Source organism: Populus euphratica, unplaced genomic scaffold, assembly GCF_000495115.2.
Source record: "Populus euphratica unplaced genomic scaffold, PopEup_1.0 scaffold584.1, whole genome shotgun sequence".
Classification (NCBI taxonomy): domain Eukaryota; kingdom Viridiplantae; phylum Streptophyta; class Magnoliopsida; order Malpighiales; family Salicaceae; genus Populus; species Populus euphratica.
In genome coordinates this window covers 82,428-102,799 of record NW_011500457.1, presented here as the reverse complement: position 1 = coordinate 102,799, position 20,372 = coordinate 82,428, and the positions used below count along the sequence as shown (strand labels likewise).

At 32.8% G+C, this 20,372-nt stretch overlaps 1 protein-coding gene and 2 long non-coding RNA genes across 4 annotated transcripts; 2 read left to right on the top strand and 1 right to left on the bottom strand.

Moving 5' to 3' along the window:
• The first annotated feature begins 1,845 nt into the window (after nt 1–1,845).
• Nucleotides 1,846–14,505, top strand: LOC105114803 (uncharacterized). Of its 2 annotated transcripts, none has more exons than XM_011011497.1 (14): nt 1,846–2,113; nt 3,790–3,880; nt 3,974–4,058; nt 4,215–4,299; nt 4,914–4,983; nt 5,628–5,697; nt 7,366–7,411; nt 7,543–7,792; nt 7,872–8,077; nt 8,213–8,287; nt 12,289–12,358; nt 12,561–12,640; nt 13,975–14,061; nt 14,153–14,505. In XM_011011497.1, the coding sequence occupies exons 1-14, from the start codon at nt 1,995–1,997 to the stop codon at nt 14,229–14,231; spliced, it is 1,413 nt and encodes a 470-aa protein (XP_011009799.1). In that variant the 5' UTR covers nt 1,846–1,994; the 3' UTR covers nt 14,232–14,505. The 2 variants fall into 2 exon arrangements, 1 of the variants encoding a protein (XP_011009799.1); XR_840215.1 differs by having other exon boundaries at nt 1,847–2,113; nt 12,561–12,642; nt 13,982–14,061.
• LOC105114802 (uncharacterized) lies at nt 8,397–10,572 on the top strand. Its single transcript, XR_840214.1, has 2 exons — nt 8,397–9,023; nt 9,062–10,572. It is a non-coding gene; the product is annotated as an uncharacterized LOC105114802 (long non-coding RNA).
• LOC105114804 (uncharacterized) lies at nt 14,461–15,943 on the bottom strand. Its single transcript, XR_840216.1, has 2 exons — nt 15,787–15,943; nt 14,461–15,581 (listed from the first exon to the last, which is right to left on the bottom strand). It is a non-coding gene; the product is annotated as an uncharacterized LOC105114804 (long non-coding RNA).
• Between the last annotated feature and the right edge of the window lie 4,429 nt (nt 15,944–20,372).

The following is a 20,372-nucleotide window of genomic DNA, read 5'->3' as shown; positions in this document are numbered from 1 at the left end:
AAAAGAAGAGGCAAAATTAACAAAGCTACAAACATGCAGATATAAATGATGCCAAATTTCCTACATTTCGTATTTTTTGTACTTTTTCTTATTGCAACTCTTGAGTTTGGTTCAGGTTTGCTATGCTGAAGTGAAGAGACCTTGTGATCTATGAGCTATATAATTCTACAGTCTAGAGTTCATTTATTGACAGGCAATGCCTAGCATTAGATACTGATCTAGAGAACTTGCCAGCCCTAATCATCAGCCAATATCTAATATCTTAACAAGGATAAAACAATATGTGCATTCCTTTTCTGTCTGCACAAAATACAAAAAAAAAAAAATTGCATGACATATAAAATGCTCTATGCTCAACAAGGTGTATATACCTGAATAGCTTTTGAAGCCCTCACCCAAGAAATCATAATTAACTTCCCTTAAAATAGAAATTGAAAAAAAAGATGCAAAACCAAGTCATAAAAGATAATTTTTAAGCATGAAGAACACCCTTGATATATATATATATATATATGAAACATTCTGGACACAAGAAGAATACTATGGTAGCAATATAAATAAAATAATTTCTCAAGAAACCATTGTTTACATTTTTATCAATTGATCATATAACTTGTTAAAGAAGCCATCACTTACCTGTTAACCAATGATGCTTATTGTAATAAGGAGAGATTTTAATGTATGATGGAGCAAGATGGTTTTTGAACAAGACATGGGATTATGTGAGCTGACAATGCCTAAAAATCAGGGACAAATATAATCCCAAACCATTAATTCAAATAACAAACTATCTAACATCACAATACCTCATAAAAAGTTATTATCCTAAATCAAAACCAAACTTTTAAGAAATAAAAAAATTATATAATTTAACACAACCAAGGAGGAAATTATTGTAAATATTAGATACAAATAAATAGAAACAAATTATAATTTCAAGCATGTATGCATGTTGTTCTTAAATATATTTCTTTAACCCAAGACTATCCTTCAAGATTCAACAAGTTCTAGTATATTTGTCTTGCCTATTTTATCTTGAGTTTGATATAATAACCAAGTTTAGATATTTTGGATATGATATATTCATTGAATTTATAATTTTTTGAGTTTGATATAATTGCTAAATTTAAAGTTCTCTATCATTCCATTCATATTAAGATTCATTATATAAATAGTAAATAATTTTTTTAAGATATTTTTTTATTTATAACAAAAATATATCAAGAAAAGTGTAGAGGTAGAAAGATGAGAAATAGAATTGCATGCTAAAAACATACTAAAAAAAATATCATCGCAAAAAAAAGTATATAGTTATGTGATAAGGACATATTAGGAATAATATTTTTTTTATCTATTTTTCTTGGAAAAAAATAGAGTAATACTATGAAATCTTGGCCATGAAATTTCGCTTGACTTAAACTAATTATTAATTCAATTCAATTTATTTTATTTTTTTATGTTTTTTATTGAAATTTATTTTTCTTATAATAAGTTTTTATTAAATAATAATGCTTGAGATAAAAGATTGTTTTTGTTAAAAGAAACGAATATAAAAATATAAAAATATATTTTGATTAAGTGTAAATGATTAAAATATTTATAAATATTTATTTTAATTGCTTTATTTTTTTTAAAAAACATGCTAATAATAAAAGATATATTTATTAAAATATACATGAATATAAAAAATAAAAACTTATTTAATAAAGTGTTTTTTTAAAACAGAATTTAAATTATTATCTTTGTTTTTATAAATATCGATTTTAATTTAATTGTGAAAATAGATTTGTTTTTTTAAAAAGAAAGGAGACCATACGTTCCTTAGCCGTGAAAGCGAAGTGGGAGAGTAAATGCGCTTTGTTTTTTATTCATTAAAGAAAGAAAGAATCAAATAATAGAAGGGACATTTACTTGTAACTGAAACCTTCGTCGTTTAACTTCTACTTGTTCTCCCAACAAAGAAGGGTTCAATTCTGCTGAACACAAAAAAAAAGATGATGGGCTGGCGAAGAGTATTGAAATCTTTACAGGCACTGACCGCCCACAGTCTTCTCTTTTCTTTCACTCTCTTTCTCGTCCTCAAGCTTGATCACATCGCCTCCTACTCCTGGTGGTCAGTTTCTTTCTTTTTTTTTTTGCGCCTCCTACTCCTGGTGGTCAGTTTCTTTTTTTTTTTTGGATGAATTCACCCATGGATTTTGAATTTTACTGAAATTGGTAGTAGTCTAGATTCAAGCAATCTCTCAAATTTGTGGGTTTTTTTCCGGGTAATTTTTTGTTTGCGAAACTTGAATTGCATACATGGTAGTTTAGTGGAAAATGATTTTACCCTTTCAAAATCTCAACCTCTCTTCTGGGAAGCAAGCCTTTTTTTTTTGTTTTTTTCTTAAAAAAGAAAGAACCTTCAGTTTTATACTAGGATTAGTGTTACAAACCAGGGCAAATTTCTGTTTTTTCAAAGTTTTACTGTCGTTGCGTTTCGTGTTTCGGGGGATAACAGAGTGACAAAGAATGAAAAGTAGAAACTCTATATTATACCCTCGACCATGTTATTCCTGATGTCGGTGCTTATTTCGTACTCGGTTAGAAACGCTCCAACTGACGAGGCAATGGAATCTTTTTGGGTGTTATTTTAAATTACAGTCTCGTGTTTATGAATATAGAACGTTCTTGTCTATTGTTTTGGTATTTGATCAGTTCTATTGGAATAGGGACTGATGAGGTCGTGAAAACTTTAGATTGGGCTTTCAGGCTGTGATCTTAGGTTGGTCCGTGAGCTTTTTTGCAAAATAAGTCCTCTTGTGGGCACAAGAGATACTCTAATGCTTAAGTTAGTAAAATATAGGAGAAGGAAACAACGTACCTGAAAATAAGTGGAACTATAGGGAGTGTGCATCTATATGCCATGTATTTCTGTCTTTAAGTTTGTAAAATATGGGGTGGATGGTTTTAGGAATGAAAGGTTGATGGTGATTATAGGAGATTGTATGACCAATCCTTTAATGGATGTGTTTGGAGTCCAAGACTCAGGACTTTTTTCCTATTCTTACCTGTGACTAGGTATTTATACATCTAGCGCTTGTCCTTGAACTTACTTCATGGAGAAGAAAAATATTTTCATTGAAAATTGGGTCATTGTGTGCTTGCCATATGGGGATGTTGGTAGCATGTTGTTGGTTGTTGTGCCATACGTTATTGGTGGAGATATTGGTGTTGAGTTGTGTCATTATCGTAGAAGAGTGCCTACTCTACATAGAAAAATTGTGTATAGAAAAAAATTATATGCATGGAAAGTTTGTATGTGCAACTCCTGGGGAACTTGAAAAAATACATAGAGGTGTGTGTTGGGACAATATTTGTACAACTCGGGACTTGAAATACCTAGATTCTAGTCGTTCAGGGCCAAACAACCATGATTTCTAGCTGTTTGGGTTGAGAGACCAGTTGTCTGGGCCATGGCCAAGCAACTGGAATGTTGGCGCATGCCATGCACGCACAATGTATTTTTCTTCTTATAAAATTTTTGCGCTCCATCAGGGACGAAAGTCAAAGTTGGTATTAGTCAAAGTAAAGAGGTTTGAATATTTGAGTGTTTGGTAAAGTAACATAACAGAATGAGGTGGGTTGGGGAATGCAAGATTTTCTTTTCCTAGTTTAATGAAGTGATTTTATTTTAAACATATATGGTTCTTCAGTATCTAAATTTGTTCCTGCTATCTTCTGATTTAGATGTTATGTATTTAATGTTTTGCATGTTAAAGTTTACAATATGGATAATTTTATTTTCAGGTTAATATTCTTCCCACTCTGGACATTCCATGGAGTTGTTGCTCGAGGAAGATTTGCATTACCTGCCCCATCAGTTCCACGTAATCGTCATGTAATATTTCCTTGTTTTATTTTGGGGTCATGAAATATTTAAATCTATCATTATTTGTGAATATGAAGTGTTGAGCTTTTGTTTCATGAACAGTGGGCGCCGTGCCATGCAGTTGTGGCAACACCATTGCTTATTGCATTTGAACTGCTTCTTTGTATATATCTCGAAAGTGTTTATGGTATATATACCAAACGCCCTCTAGTATTTTTATGCTGTTGAGAATTGACACGTGATAATAACCTTTTCAAGTCTCTTAGATTTTGTATTTGTCATTATATAATAATGTATGTCCTTAGGCCTTCAAACTTTCTTAATGCTTTATCCTCTTTTGCAGTTTATCATATTCCAGCTGTAAACTTGAAGATTGTCTTTATTCCATTGTTGGCATTAGAAATAATTACTTTTATTGACAATTTCAGGTATTTTCTTTGGATTATTAATTCATCTCAGTAATTTAAATTACAAATAAGCAGTTAATATCCTACATTGCTTTTACATAGTGCAAATTGGCACTGAGAACTTTTTGTAACTGGCCATGCCTTTTATTTTTTAACAAGTTAGCTCTAAGTCATATCCAAGCTTAAAAAGCATGCATTACTATATTGGTCAAATTTTAACTTTTCCTTCATTTTTTATGGACAAATAGAATGTCAAATTATTGCTACAAGGGCTTAAATTAGCACAGTATGCTCTATGCTTTGCCTTGATTGTTCTTTTACACTTAAATACTTCTTCCTCCATAGAATTCAACCTTTTCAGACCAAGAAAAGATAATTAAACCAATTGTACTAATAAAAGATAATGTCCAGAATTTCCAACTAATTGTAAGTTCTGTTCACAATTATGTTTGCCATCGTATTGTCTCTGTTGGTAACTAGTGTAGATGTACTGTTTTTCCAGTTTACATTCAACACATTGATTAGCCTCCCTTCCTCCGCCCATATCCAAGTCTTCTTTCTAATTGGTAAATACTATTGTGCGCCCATTTCATTTATTGTGTGATACTGTTAATGGAGTTTTATTTCTTCTACAGAATGTGTAAGGCTCTAATGCCAGGGGAAGAAGAAAGCATCAGTGATGAAGCGATATGGGAAACATTGCCTGTAAGTTTTTCATAGTACTAACTTGGAGATCTGTTCAAAGCATGCTACAGTTTATTATTTTGTCTGTTGCTTGGAACTTATTTAGCAACATTTACTAAATTTATTTATCCCTTTCTTTCCCAAAACGAACGTAATTACTTTCTTGACTGAGAGTAGGTATTGGAAATATTAACAATCGAAGAGAGATTCAACAACTAAAAGAAAGATTGATTCTTTGGGATCCTTCCTTTCTTCAAACAAAATGAACAGAGATAGAATCAGACCGATTCCCTAAATGCCTTTCTGGATATTCCTCAATGTCCCAGCAAACACATTGATTTGGAACATTTTAAACTTCAAGGACTCAACTTATTTGTTGAAAGTAAATAAGTTTTCGTGAAATTATGGTTTTTTTGGAAAAAAGAGAGATGTCTTTGTGTTCTGTGGTTTGCATAATTCCAAAATGTTTATCTTGCTATAGACACTATTTTCATGCAGAAATCCTGCATGCAATGTTTGCAAGTTTATAGTATTTTTTATATACCTATGATCAGGTGCCACTGTCACAAATTTGGCATTTTCATTTTGGTTTGCAACTCACATGATGGTTTAGGTTGTATATGAATCTGTTCAAGGATTAATGAACTTCCATACTATTTTTGTAGCATTTCTGGGTTGCAATTTCCATGGTTTTCTTTGTGGCTGCTACAGTCTTTACCCTCCTAAAGCTGTGCGGTAATCTTTCTTAACTTGTATTATTTTTAAATATAATAACATTGGTGCATTCAAATTAGTTCGGGTTGTCGTTTTTTCCTATTACCTTGTTTTGATTCAGGAATCGGTACCATAACATTTATTTCATCTTTTCAGATAGTCATGTTTACCACCCAAATTTCTATTAATTTGATTTTTTTTATCTTACATGCATACATCATAGTTGTCAGCATCATGTTGTTATTATTATTATTGGTATCATTGTCATCGTTGTTGTTGTTACTACTTTTTTACTTTTGTGGAATGGAAATGGAGTAATTGGACATCAAAAAGCCTCTTTTTAATTCCACAAGTAATGGTGATTAATTATTTAAAAGCTGTTTCTTGAGAAAACACAATCTAACTTCCTCTGGAATGGGCTAAAGACAACTTCGTGAGTTGGAGTTGGCATATTGGAGCTATGTGTGTCACTAGGGTCATTTCAGGCTTTGTAGAGGAATTGAATGTTTGGCAAGTTCAGGTTTTTGATAAAGAAATATGGAGCTGTGGAATTGTACTAGCTAAATTTTCAGTTTCTAGAGGTATATTCTTAAAATGCTATTGATAACCACCTGAATGATCCATTAGAAAGGATCCTATTTACATGGTCTGAAAGTCATGTGTATCTGCAGTGAAGGTTTTTTTTTTCCAGCAAATGATCATTTATCTGGTGAAAATGTCATTGGATCATATTTCATGATAAATTAGCATCCCAAATTGAGTGGTGTGACAGGGTTGAAGGTTCTTTTCAATGAAAAACTTCATGGTCCTTGCAGAATGCTGAGTGTCTAGTGAAACAGTAGTTCTTTGAAACATATCTTAAAAACCAACATTTTTCACACTTCACGTAGTTCATGCTTTTATATGTCATTAAAATTGTGTCTGAGTGCACTCTTCGCTTCATTGGATACCAACTCTTCCTCACTGACATTCCTTATTTGGTTCCTATAATTGTTACATCAGGGGATCACTTTCCATATAAATTAGCACCCCAAATTAAGTGGCTTGGTAGGGTTGAATGTTCATCTCAATGATTTGAATTTTGTGTTTGTAATGATAAATGTATAGACAAGCTGTTGTTCTTAAAACATAGCTTAAAAATAAAAATTTTGTGCAGCTCATGAGATGCATATTTTTACATGTCATTAACATTTTTGTGCGCGTGCTGCTGTGCACAAGACATGGCATTCCTTCCTTCATTGGATGTTAGCTCTTCCTTACTGACATCCCTTACTTGGTTCCTGTTTTTGTTATAGTGGAGATCATAATTCAGATATCCCTTCCCATCATATGATGGTGGTCAACTGCTTGGCGGCAGAATACGTTCATGTACTATATATGAGACTACACTTCAGAGAGAAAATTACTTTATTTCTTCAATTTTCTAATTGATACTTTGAAGGCTGTGGAGGTTTATTCTTGGAGTAATGCTGTGATGTCTTTGCTTTGTCTAATATAAAGTCACTTTGGGGGCCTGTTTCCTAACCTGGATAGTGGAAATTGAATTATGTACTTTCTTTGCCATTGATCACACTGTAACAGCTAAACTTGTCCTTTTCTGTAATGTGGGCAATCCTATCTATACCGAATCCTTGCATGTGTCCTACCAATATAATGACTGCTTTCTGTTTCTTTCTTAAAACATTTCAGGTGATGTGGGTGCGCTTGGCTGGTGGGACTTGTTCATAAACTTTAGGTAAGGCTGTATTGATCCTTTCTTTCCAATTGCTGTTTCTCTGTACTGCTTCAGAGTTCAGACATAATAAAGCAGGAGACATGCTTTTAGTGCCACAACAAAGTGATAAATAACAACATTTTTTTCTGCAGCATTGCAGAGTTCTTTGCCTTTCTCGTTTGTACTAAATGGTCTAATCCAGTGATCCACAGAAATTCTCAGACAAGAGAAGTTAGTTCTTCTTCAACAACCATTAGATATCAAGATTGGAATGGTGGCTTAATGGTTTCTCCCGAGGAGAATCAACACCAGGACAGAATGTGTGGTCTGCAAGAAATTGGTGGCCATATTATGAAAATTCCTTTAATTGGTTTCCAAGTTCTCCTTTTTATGCATTTAGAGGTACTTGTGTAATTGACTTGTGATCATGGCTGCTGGATGGGATTCTTTTATTAGCAGATAATGGCCTTTTTTATTTCAGGGAACACCTGCTGGTGCTAGAAATTTACCGTTTCTGGTTCTTTTCTCTCCACTTTTCCTACTTCAAGGAGCTGGTGTATTGTTTGCTGCTTCTAAGTTGGCAGAAAAGCTTATTCTTTTATTGCGGAGCGAAGCTGGCCCAGGAAGATATTTTAGATTTTCCTCAAGAGCTCATGACTGCTTGGGGTTCATGCATCATGGTTCCAGGTAATCACTACCTTTCCATCAAAAAATTAACCTGTCCAGGCAAGGTTGTCACTCCACTGAACCAATGTGAGTATTTGATGTGGAATGGTTACTAACAGAAGAAACTGTTCTGCACATTCCAATTTGTTAATACAGGCTGCTGGGCTGGTGGTCAATTGATGAGGGAAGTCGAGAGGAACAGGCTCGATTGTACCATGGGCGAGATGCTGGGTTAGTATATCATTTTTCCCGTACATTTAATAATGGCCCATAAATTGCAAAAGTATTTTTTTCTTTTTTGAGCATTTGTCATGTTGGATGACATCCTCTGGCAAGGTCAAGTGAAGAAGGACAAGGACATAACAATAGAATTGAGATATTTGAAACTGGATTTTGCACATTTAAACCTAGGAATCTGTAAGCTTAAATTTGAATGGACTGCAGTATGAAATTGTTCTAGGAGCTGATAGATTTTTTTCACACACACACACACACACACACATATATCCTTGGAAGTTGCTTAGTGTGGAAAAGTAGGGATGGGAATTTCATCGGGGGTGTTGTGATTAGTTATATATTATTATGTCAAGGTTAGTTCCCAACCTACACCACAATATGCGTGTGGTATTGTGGTGTAGGTTGGGAACTAACCTAATCTTCAGCCTCTTTTCCTCGGTTGCCTCTCCCCTTTGTCACATCTTTCTTCTCCTTCTCATATCTTTTTCTAATTCTTATATAATCTTTACAAAATGACATTGTATCAGAGCATAACAGTCTAGATATAGTGAGTTCAAACTCAAAACTCTTCTAACAGCCTCAACAGTTCCCTTGCTGACTTCAGCTATATCAGCATGACATCATCACACTTCTCAGGTTGTCGCCTAAGAAATGCCTCGGCTTCATGATCAAAATCCCCAATGTTCAACTGTCAATCATTGTTCCCTTAACTGCCAATTTGTCAAGTTAGGTGACGAATCTTACTTAACTGCCAATTTGTCAAGTTAGGTGACAAACTTGGAAAAGTGACGAATCTTGAATCTTGAGAATTATAGGGCTGTTTGTTGTAGTAATTAAGCATGATTGCATGTGATTGAGTTAGTAAGGTGCTATGTGGTTTTTGGCTGGTTGGGCTCTTGTGGTGTTCAGTTATTTGGGGTCAAAATGGTTTGGATGCCTCTCGATGGAGGATCTCCTCTTTAAATAGTGAAGTACCAACATAATTACATTCTAAAATCACTCCTGGACCATAATTACAATTGTCTATAAATCAATCTCCCTAAATTAAGTAATTACATATCAATTAATCTCCCTAGATCAAGCTCTCTAAATCAAGTAATTGCATATAAATCAATCAAGATATTATAACTAACATCCACCTCAAATTGATGTTGGTGGATTACAAAGCATCAATTTGTAAATCATGAATTAATGTCAATGACAAGATAGAGCCTTGGTAAACATATAAGCTGTCTGGAACTTAGTGGAAAAATAAAGGAGAGTAATCATATGTTAGTCAAGTGCTTCATGAATAGAATGATAATCTACTTCAATGTGCTTGGTGTGCTTATAAAAGATTGCATTAGCAGCAATTTGAATGGCATTGGTGTTATCAGCATGAAGAGAAGGAGTCAGTTAAGGAATCCCTAGTTCACTCAACAGACTCTGAAGCCAAACAATCTCAGAGCATGCAAATGACATAGCATGATATTCAGACTCGATTGAGGATTTAGAAACTCTATGCATAGCTTGTTTCCAACATGCTAAGTAGAAGTTCAAGAGTAAAACTTAAGTACAGTATTAGTATTAAAAGTATCTTGAAGAGTTCTATGAGAGAACAAATACCTATATGGAGGATGTGAAATCCGAATGACCGAAGAGGTTCAGCCAAGACAAGATCAAGTGTTGGAGCTAGGTCATGCAATGGAACTGATGGACGACGTCTCTAATACACAATTCTTGACTTAAAACATTCAATATAACTTGACATATCATCAAAATTAGGAAGACCAAAAGAAAGACTAAAAGAAATATTGATTTTCAAAGAAGACCACAGTTTGACAAATACAAAGTTTATTAGCATCTGAATCATAAAACACAAACCCCTTATAGACATTTCTATATCCTAGAAAGGCACATTGAACAGATTGAGTAGCAAGCTTGTGTCGTTTAGTTGGTGGCAAGTGAAACAAACGCGACCAAATATATGAAAAGAATTATACTCTGGAGCAACACCAAATAAATGGGAATTCAAAGAATCCAATTTGAGAACTTGAAAGGGTAGCGATTAATCAAATAAACAATTGTAGATAATGCTTCAAATCTAGTTGGTACATAAGACTCGATTAACAATTTATGAACATCTAAAAGGTGACGATTCTTACACCTTGTAACCTATTCTATTGAGAAGTGTATGGACAAGAATGTTATGAGGGAATACCCTTCATTTGTAGATAAGATGGAAAGTCATTGGACATATATTTCCCCTAGAATTAGATCTTAGAGTCTTAATACAAGTATAAAATTGATTTTCAACAAAGGTAACAAAATTTTGAAAAACTAAAAACATAGTAGCTTTAGAATAGAGAAAATATAAGAATGGAGGAAATATACCTAAACAAAAAGACTATAATTATCAATAAACATCACAAAATATTTATACCGAGCATGTGAAATAACGAGATTGATGCGCACACATTGGTATGAATGATTGCAAAACTAGTGGAAGCCTCATTGCCTTAGAAGCAAATTATCACATTAAAGAGGGTGAAGGCAAGGTGGTGGAGAAAGGGAGGTTTTAGAGGTTGGTTAGTTGATTGATTTATCCTTCACGCCTATCCTAATATAGTTTATTTAGTTATTGTAGTTGTCAGTTTATGCACGATCCCTGTACATCTCACCTAGATGTTGTTTATCACATCTTATGTACCTAAAATCAGCTGCTGGGAATGGATTGTTATTCCCAATGACATTTAAAGGTAGATGCCTTTATTGATGCTAATTAAGTTGGATTACCAAATGAAAGAAGATCTACATCAAGATATTATACTTTCTTTTGTTGTAATCTAGTCTCATGAAGTGTGAATTTTATGGTTTAAAAACCTGATCTATGAGTTGGGAATGACAAATGATGATCTTATATCACTATTTTGTGATGATCTCACAATTTTGGTCAACATGACCGGATGAAGAACATCGAGATTGATAGGTGCTTTATTAAAGAGAAGTTGAATGATATGACTATCTGTATTCCCTTTGTGATGTATAAAAATCAATTAGCCAATATGTTTACTAGTGGACTTGTTTCACTCTTTTTACTTGCTAGATGGACATGAGATATAATTATGCTCCACTAAATTGCTATATTATAATGTCATGGATAGTTATGTAATCTCGTGCTCCTTCTTCTATATATATATTCTTTGCAGTGTAGGTTGGGCATTAACCTAATTTGCCTCCTTTCCTTTTCATCTCTCATTTCCCTTTCCTTGTTTTCGTATCTCACATCCTTCTTCTCTTAAACAAATATTAACAAAACATCAAGGGTACCCTTCTTAGTACTTCTATTATATTTTAGATTGTTTGTTCATACATAAATAATTTTTTATTTGTGAACTTGCATTTTGAACTTAACTTTTTTTTTTCTTACGGATTTTATCTTATAGTGGAGGTTTATTAATTTTCATGCTTTAAATTTTTAGGATGTGATTTCCAAAATTATTTCTTTTTATTTATTTTCTTAAGAACTTGGGGTTGGATTGGGTACCCAATAGGTGGACAAAGCTCTCCACCTGACCTAACCTGATCACGTCAAATGTGGAACAGATAATGGTTTTATTTTCTTAAGAACTTGGGTTGGATTGGGTACCCAACAGGCGGACAAAGCTCTCCACTTGACCTAACCTGATCACGTCAAATGTGGAATGGATAATGGTTTTAGGTATTCTGGGTAAGGTTCAGCCCGTGTAGGTACACTAAAAACCTGCTCCGCTCCAATCCAACCCTTCTCCATCTCTTAATAGAAGCAAATAACTCTAAACCTGCATTCAGTAGTATATAAGCAATACAATTTTTCTGGAAGCATTCCTACAATTTGAGTTATCCATGTTGACACCAGATATTCTTTAATGTCATTTTATCAAGCATCCTCAATTTTGCATTTTGAGTTTTCTCCATCAAGTGTGCAAATTTGTGCTCTTTACTAATATTTGTAAATTTGTTTCATTGATCTGCAGTTATAATACTTTCTGTGGTTATCCTCCTGAGATAGTGAAGAAAATGCCTAAAAAGGATCTCGCTGAGGAGGTGATTTAGTTTTCATTTTTGTTCGTTGTATGTTATTTGTTGCAATGGAAAAATTTCACATATACATATAAGCATGCTCTCTTTCTCTAGGCATTTGTTTAATCTTTGATTGAACCATGGATTTTTATTGGACAATTCAAACATTGATGATGACCCTCTATTGTCTGCTTTTGCATTAGTATACGATTCTGTTATATTTCAGGTGTGGAGACTGCAGGCAGCTCTTGGTGAGCAGACAGAAATCACAACATACAGCCAGCAGGAGTTTGAAAGACTTAAAAAATGTAATATTCTCATCTTTTGCTGATGGTCTCATAATCAAGGGACATGGTTTGAAGGTGTGAATATTATAATGTCTGTTATTTGGAAACCATCAATTTTTTAAAAAAAAATAACGATAGCACCCTTGTTCCATGAATTTGAACATTCTTAGTTGAATTACTCATTTCTGACATGTGGATAAGTTTGATTCACTTTTTACCCAAGGTTTGAAAATTAAATTTTTTTACTTTTTGTGCCAGTGTTCTGGGTTTATTGATGAAGTAAAATAATTTTCAGAATGGTTAACTTTCAATCCAAAGTAATTCTGAACTTTTCATAATATCCATGTGAAAATCTGTTAGTCCCCAATTGGAAGATGGAAAGGAGCCTGGAAGAAACACTCAGCCGTGTTTACTTGTGGAAAAGTTACTCTACAAAACAGAAAACTAAAGAAAACATGTTTACAAATTGAAAATTAAATGTTTTTTTCTTGAAAACGTGCATTTTCTATTTTTCTAGTTCTGTGGAAAACTGAAAAACTCAAAAAGGTTGTTTTCCCGATTCTTCACTATAAAATTAAGGGCTTCCTTCGGTTTATCTAATTTCTTATGTTCATTTCTTCGATTGTTTTGAATGTAAGCCAAATAATGCTCTTGTTTTCTATTTTAGAAAATTTGTATTTAATAAATATGTTTTACTGACTTTGATTATCTCAAGGAAAGATATTTTAATCAAGAACCTGAAACTCAGTCTCCAATTTGTCAATTGCAACGTGAAATATGCATGTTGAATTACAATAACTGTAATAATACTGTCACAACATTACACATACTTGAAAAACAAAGTGTTTGGGAATGCGGTTGAAACAGCGTTTTCCAAAAAATTAATTTTTTTTTGGCTTAAAATTATTATTATTATTTTATGTTTTTAGATAGTTTTGATGTGCTGATGTTAAAAATAAATTTTTAAAAATAAAAAAACATTATTAAACTGAAATAATGCATCACACTAATTTCCGAATGAAAAACATTTTGAACTACAACCGCTACCACATTCTTAAAAACAAAATGCTAAAGATCCAATTAGTTATTAAACTGAAAGACATCATAATGCACTAATATCTTGGAATTTAGATCTACAATGCAATTTTCTTAAGCATAGATTTTCAAAGGGGATCAATGTATCACACTATATTATTTGAAATAAGTCATAGAAAAGCTTCATGCATTGCAAAAGATCCTGCTGTGTCTGCTCTGTTGTCTATAAATGATGGGAGTTTACTTGAGATATTCTGTTGCTTGAGTTTTCATTATTCTGTTGTCATCATGAGATATCTAAATACTATTTTGATGTACTGGTCAGGAAAAAGTTTTATGTAGGGTGTGCTTTGAGGGAGAGATCAGTGTGGTTCTGCTCCCCTGTAGACATCGTATCCTTTGCAGGTATGGCTGTAACTTGGTATCTGCTAAAATGTAAAGCTCTTCTTGTCCCTTTTCTTTTTGTCATGCTCATTGATTCTTAAATTTATTGCAGCACCTGCTGTGAGAAGTGTAAAAAATGTCCAGTTTGTCGTGTCTCTATCGAGGAGTGCTTATCTGTGTACGACGTTTAGCTTCTAACCCAGCAGTTTCGTAATATGAATGATCAATTGGAGTCCACAGATAAGGTATAACAGTTTTAACAGGGAAGTTCATTTTGCAGCTGATCATAACTTCTACTTCTGCATGCGCTGCTTGTTCAAATTAACATGATCATGCATTAGGGACATACAGGGGACATGGTTGCTTTACTTGTATTTGTACCTTTATTTTTCTTCAAAGAAAACAAATGAAAGTAGTATGTAGTTTTTTATTGGTAGAAGATGCTGATATGTTTTTGCCATGCCACGTATACCCTCTAGACATTTAAGAGCTGTATGTCTGTGTATAGAAGTGAGTGTTGAGGTGGCTGGGACCTATTTTCTCTTGGCATTGGAAGCTTGAAATACATCATTACGTTCTAATGTAGATACATTTACCCTCTTGGGAAACGTTTGTATGTTACCTTGCAAGTGATAGTTTGAGGATCCCCATCGTAGTTTCAACATAACTCTCTATAGTGATACTAATTTTGACTTGTGAGATACAAGTTAAAGAACGACTTCAGGGATGTCAGAAAATGAGATCATAACACCTATACGAGTTTATTCTACAAAACAGGCAAAGATGTGCCATGAGGCATTCCTGTAATATCAGAGGTTTAGTCTCTGTTTTACGCCTAACTAGATTTTGGAAGTTGATTTTGAAGCATTCAGCTCGAGTTTATTGTGTTTGATTAATCTGTACAATCAGCTGCTGCTTGGCACCTTTACTATTTGCATTTACCAATTTGTTACCCAAGTGCCTTTACTATTTAGCAGCAAGTCCAGAGGTTGCCAATCACATTATTTGCAGACGACAGGGACATGTCTTTCTTGGTAAACAAATCTGAAGCATGCCAATTTGAAGGATTCACTACTTTTAGAAATCCAGGTAATTCAAGAAATATGCAGTATTATTGGTAATGCGGCATCCTTGTTAACGCAATTAAAATAATGCAATAAATAGTTATTGTTGCTAGAGTTGACAGCATCTTCCTATCCCAGCAGCCAGGAAGGATTTTCAATAGATTTTCCGTTACAAACATTAAATCACGAGTGAATGGAAAATCTTCCCCCATTTATCATGCTGTGACAAATAAAGCTTCTGTTTAGGATTTGGCATTATGATGCCACTCTTGGTAGCTGGCTTGGTAGTTTCAAATTGCCCGTTAGCTGAATTGCAAAATCATTGAAGCAGTTATCAACGGTCCGCAATGATGTGTCTGGACAGATTATGCACACTTTAAACACCGGCTGGCTGATCCATGCGGTAGTTTATTTGGCAGCTCTTTATGAAAATGTCTTGAGTAATTGCAGCAACTATGCTCTGTGGGATCCTCATCTCTGCTTACATGAAAACTTGGTGTAAGAATGCTTGCCCAATATCCTTCATGTGCTTGCTCTAATCAGGGGCAACAAAAATAGATGGACATTTGACTCTGGTTTTACTCTTAAAAAACGAAATCCCCTAGTTTACTCGCCTTGTTAGTTCAATTCAACAATGATTGGAGAATTACAAAAAACAAAAAAACTAATATTTAAAACCAACCTTTGGCAGCAGCTAGTAGATCGTCTTCTGTGATGGTGAATCTAGGAAGCTTGTATCCAAAATCATTAATGCTCAGCGGGTTGCTCTGTGGGCTTCTCAAATAATCATTATGTTGGGGTCACAGTTTAATAACGACATTGTTGGGTTTGTATAGATTTTAAAAGTATATGGTGAACAAGGGTAGGGCAACAGCATGTAGTTGTTCGTTTGTTGGAATATGCAACTTCGGAGCTGTCAATACAAGCCCAAGCCATTTTTGCTATGGTAACTTCTGCGCTATGCTTTTTAACAGACTGCTTCCCCTTGAGAGTTTAGACGCTACCTTAACAGTACCAGCTGCCTTAATAGCATTAACAAGCGTGACTTGTTCTGCCATGCCTTTTCATTCATTGATGGAGCTCTAGAATCCACCATCAAGAATTACAGAACCCTAGATTATTGTCATTGAAAACTTTTTTGTTTTGAATCTTGAGAGCAAAACCCACAATCAAGAATTATAATATTTATCCAGTAAAACTAAAATCAGATTATAAAAGCCCTTGATTACTTAAATCAAGAACAAAAAATATATGGTTAGAATGCCACAAAGATCATTTTCTTGAAAATTAATTTGTCTTCGCATCCTCAAAATCAAAATAAAAGGTATTTATATGTTTGATTTGAATAAAAATAATCATAATTAACTATAAGCTAAAAATTAATTTTAAACAACCAACTAATTTAAAAGTATAGGTAAACAAAATAAAAGCCTAAGTCTTGTATAAATAAAAGTCCAACATATATTCTAGACCTTATCGAAAGGTCTTTTCAATATTTGATTTATATGAACTATAACTCTATAAAAAATAAGGTTTATGAAATTTTCTACAAAAATTTAAGATTGATCAGATTGTGAAATTTTCTACAAAAATTTAAGATTGATCCAATGATCAGATTGCAAGTTATGACTATTAATATGAATATGTATAGTCAAGCTCTAGCACATGTTAAGCAACCTCATCTCTTGCTTGGATCACATTGATTAAGATTTGATTTTCATTTGAACTCATATTCATGCTTTATACCATTTTAGAATGAATTCTTAAAGCTTACTCAACTAAAATATTATGAATCAGTCCATTCAATGCCTTTTTGATCCTATTAGCTCTTGCATATGTAATGGATTTTATAGTGTTACTTGTTAATTCTCATGATCTTTGATAGTGTCATTGAACTTAATCTAATGGGTTAATCTTAAAACTTTTTAACCCGATTTCTTTTCTAGCTTAAGCTTCAAATTAAATCATTTGGAGTTATCTTGACATGACTTAGTTGATTTTATATGTCCAAGATAACCAGTAAAAATATGACTTGGTTTTACAAAAAAAAAAAATCCAAGATGACATTCTTTTTTAAATATTGAGACGATGACACATCGGATCGCTCAAGTTTCGTAACTTAACTTGCTAAATTTGCAACATAGATCATGAACTCTATTAATTTGAATAACTTTCTTTAATTATTTTTTTACTTAATTATATGACCACAAAAATATATACATATAAAATTGACCTCAAATCAAATACTGAGATATTTATTTGAGACCATTATAAAAAGCAAACCAAAATAAATCATAAAGTTCGATTCAACTAAATTGATCTTGATCTATTTTTTTAGGCATGTTGAGAGAAAAAAACACCACCATTGAAATTTTCTCGTCAAATAGAACTCGTTGACATTAAAAAAATATCATTAACCTTATTAACTAAATTCATAAAATGACTTTAAGGTATCATTTTTAGTTTTTATTTTGATTCCAAAATATTGAATGGAAAAATAGAACAATTTAAGAAGGGATTTCGTATTCATTCTCAAACTTTCAAGTGCTATTAACATTGTAAAAGATAAATAAAAATCACTTAGATATAGTTTCTAGCTTCAATTACAGAAAATGATAAATAAAAAATGATGATGGTGATGATATGAAATGATTGCTCTAACTTTTTAACAGACATGGCATTCCAAATAAAATGAGGTTTAGCTATGCCTAACTGATTAGAATTTAAAAAAATATTTTTATCAAGATTTTATATCATCATTTTGCATTTAAAATATCAATAACTCCTTAACTAAATCATATTTTATAATAACATATCTAATAATATAAGATACCTTTAATTTATGGTAAATATTCATCTTAAATGCAAGCCTATCACATAAATAAAAAGATTGATTGATGAGTTAAAAGTATTGAAATTGAAAGGACAAAGAGAGGGTCAAACTTAGAAAGATGCTGATGCAGTCCAAACGGGAACACTTTCGGTAATTGAGTTATATTTGGAGTTGTATGATTAGTACTTAAAAATATTTTTTTATCAAGGTTTTATATCATCATTTTGCACTTGAAGTATCAATAACTCCTTAACTAAAACATGTTTTATAATAATATATCTAATAATATAAGATACCTTTAATTTATGGTAAATATTCATCTTAAATGCAAGCCTATCACATAAATAAAAGGATTGATTAATGAGTTTAATTAGATCATATATGGAGCTGCATATCTTGGATTTAAGTCTATTTTATATGGATAGAAAGGTAAAACATAAGCCTACAACTTTCATATGTGGGTCTGATTTTAATAAGGCCGTTTTCAGGAATTTCATAGTTTATTAACAACCTCAATCTTACACACCTAACTTGGTAAATTTTTGTAATTGCATTTTGAGCAAAGCAATAAAGTACTTTTTCAATTTTTCAAGAATGGTGTCAATTTTTTAAGATGAGAAGAGGAAAAGAGATTAAAAAAAAAAGAGAAGGAGCAAGGAATTGAACAAAAAAACAATGTCCAGGGAGTACCGACTTAAGAGTCATGGAGTACCGTTATTCATCATTTAACCGAGGTGAGAGAGACTAGCAAACCAAGAGGCATAAACAAAAAAAACAAAACACAAAAATAATGTGAGAAAAATAAAATAATCAAAATTTATCTACATGATCATTCAAACCACTAGATTCATTTTTACTAGGAAAATTATCAAAGTAAGCTTTCAAACAATGTCCATTTACCTTAAAAACATTATTATTCTTTCGATTCTAAAATATCAAAGGCCCTATAAGGATACACATGTTTCTCAATTAATGGACTGCTCTATCTTAATTTTAGCTTTTTAGGGAATAAATGGATTCGAGAATTATAAAATAAAACTTTTTAACAATATTCACAAGTTTTGCAGAATGCATACATGTCCTTGAACATGGTAGGCCAAAAAAATGCATTTTGAAAGATTTTCGCAACTGTTATTTTTTACAAGAAATAACTTCCACATGCTTTAGAATGACAAAGTTTAATGACACTACTTACCTCATTGTCGGGAATGAATCTTTGAAATATTTGATCAGGACAATATTTGAATAAGGTAGGGTCATCACAATAAAAATTCTTCACTTCGTTCAAAAACTTTTCTTTGTCTTGGGTACTCCAATCAGTTGGCAAATCTCCTAAAGCAAGAAAATTGATATTTTTATCATACCAAGGCATTGGACTAAGAGAAAGTAAGGATTCGTGAGGAAAGTAATCATCAATTGATATGATGTCAGATGTCGAATCTGTTGTCATTCTTGATAAAATATCTGCATCAACAGAATCTGTTGTCATTCTTGATAAAAGATCTGCATCAACATTTCGGTGCCTTTTTCATCTATGATTTCTTCCTGAGAATAAATCATTTGCATATCTTCAAATTCATCAAACTCTATTTTACTCACGATAGATTCAAATTGATTACAAACTAATTCATTAATAAGATCTATTTCCTGTGAATTATTATAATCTCCAAGTTGTTTGCAAATGTTAAAAATATTCATCTCCAATGTCATGTTTCCAAATGATAGCTTCATCAGTCCATTCCTACAATTAATCAATACGTTAGAAGTTGCAAGAAACGGATGTCCTAAAATAACAGGAAATGAATTACATACTTCAACAGGTTGTGTGTCCAAGACAATAAAATCCACAGGATAAATGAATTTATCGACTTGTACTAACACATCTTCAATTATTCCTCTAGGCACTTTTACAGATCTATCGGCAAGTAAAAGAGATATAGAAGTTGGTTTTAACTCACCTAGATTGAGACTCTGAAAAACTGAATATGGAAGTAAATTCACACTAGCACCAAGATCAAGTAAGGCTCTTTCAATTTTATGCTCTCCAATAAAGCAAGAAATTGTAGGACAACCAGGGTCTTTATATTTCAAAGCATTATTGTTCTGAAGAATAGCACTTACTTGTTCGGCTAGAAAGGCTTTCTTTTTCACATTCAGTTTCCTCTTCACAGTGCATAGATCTTTCAAAAATTTAGCATAGGAAGGAACCTGTTTAATAGCATCCAGCAAAGGTATATTGATCCTTACCTGTTTGAAAATTTCATAAATTTCAGAATTGTGATTGACTTTCCTTTGTTTGGTCATGGCTTGAGGAAATGGAAGTGCTGGCGGTGAATCAGTCGTTTCTTTGCAATTTTCAGATTCAACCCCTTCATGATCTTCTCTAAGGTTGTACATACCTCCACTAGATGTATGAGGTTAAGTTTTACTTAGCA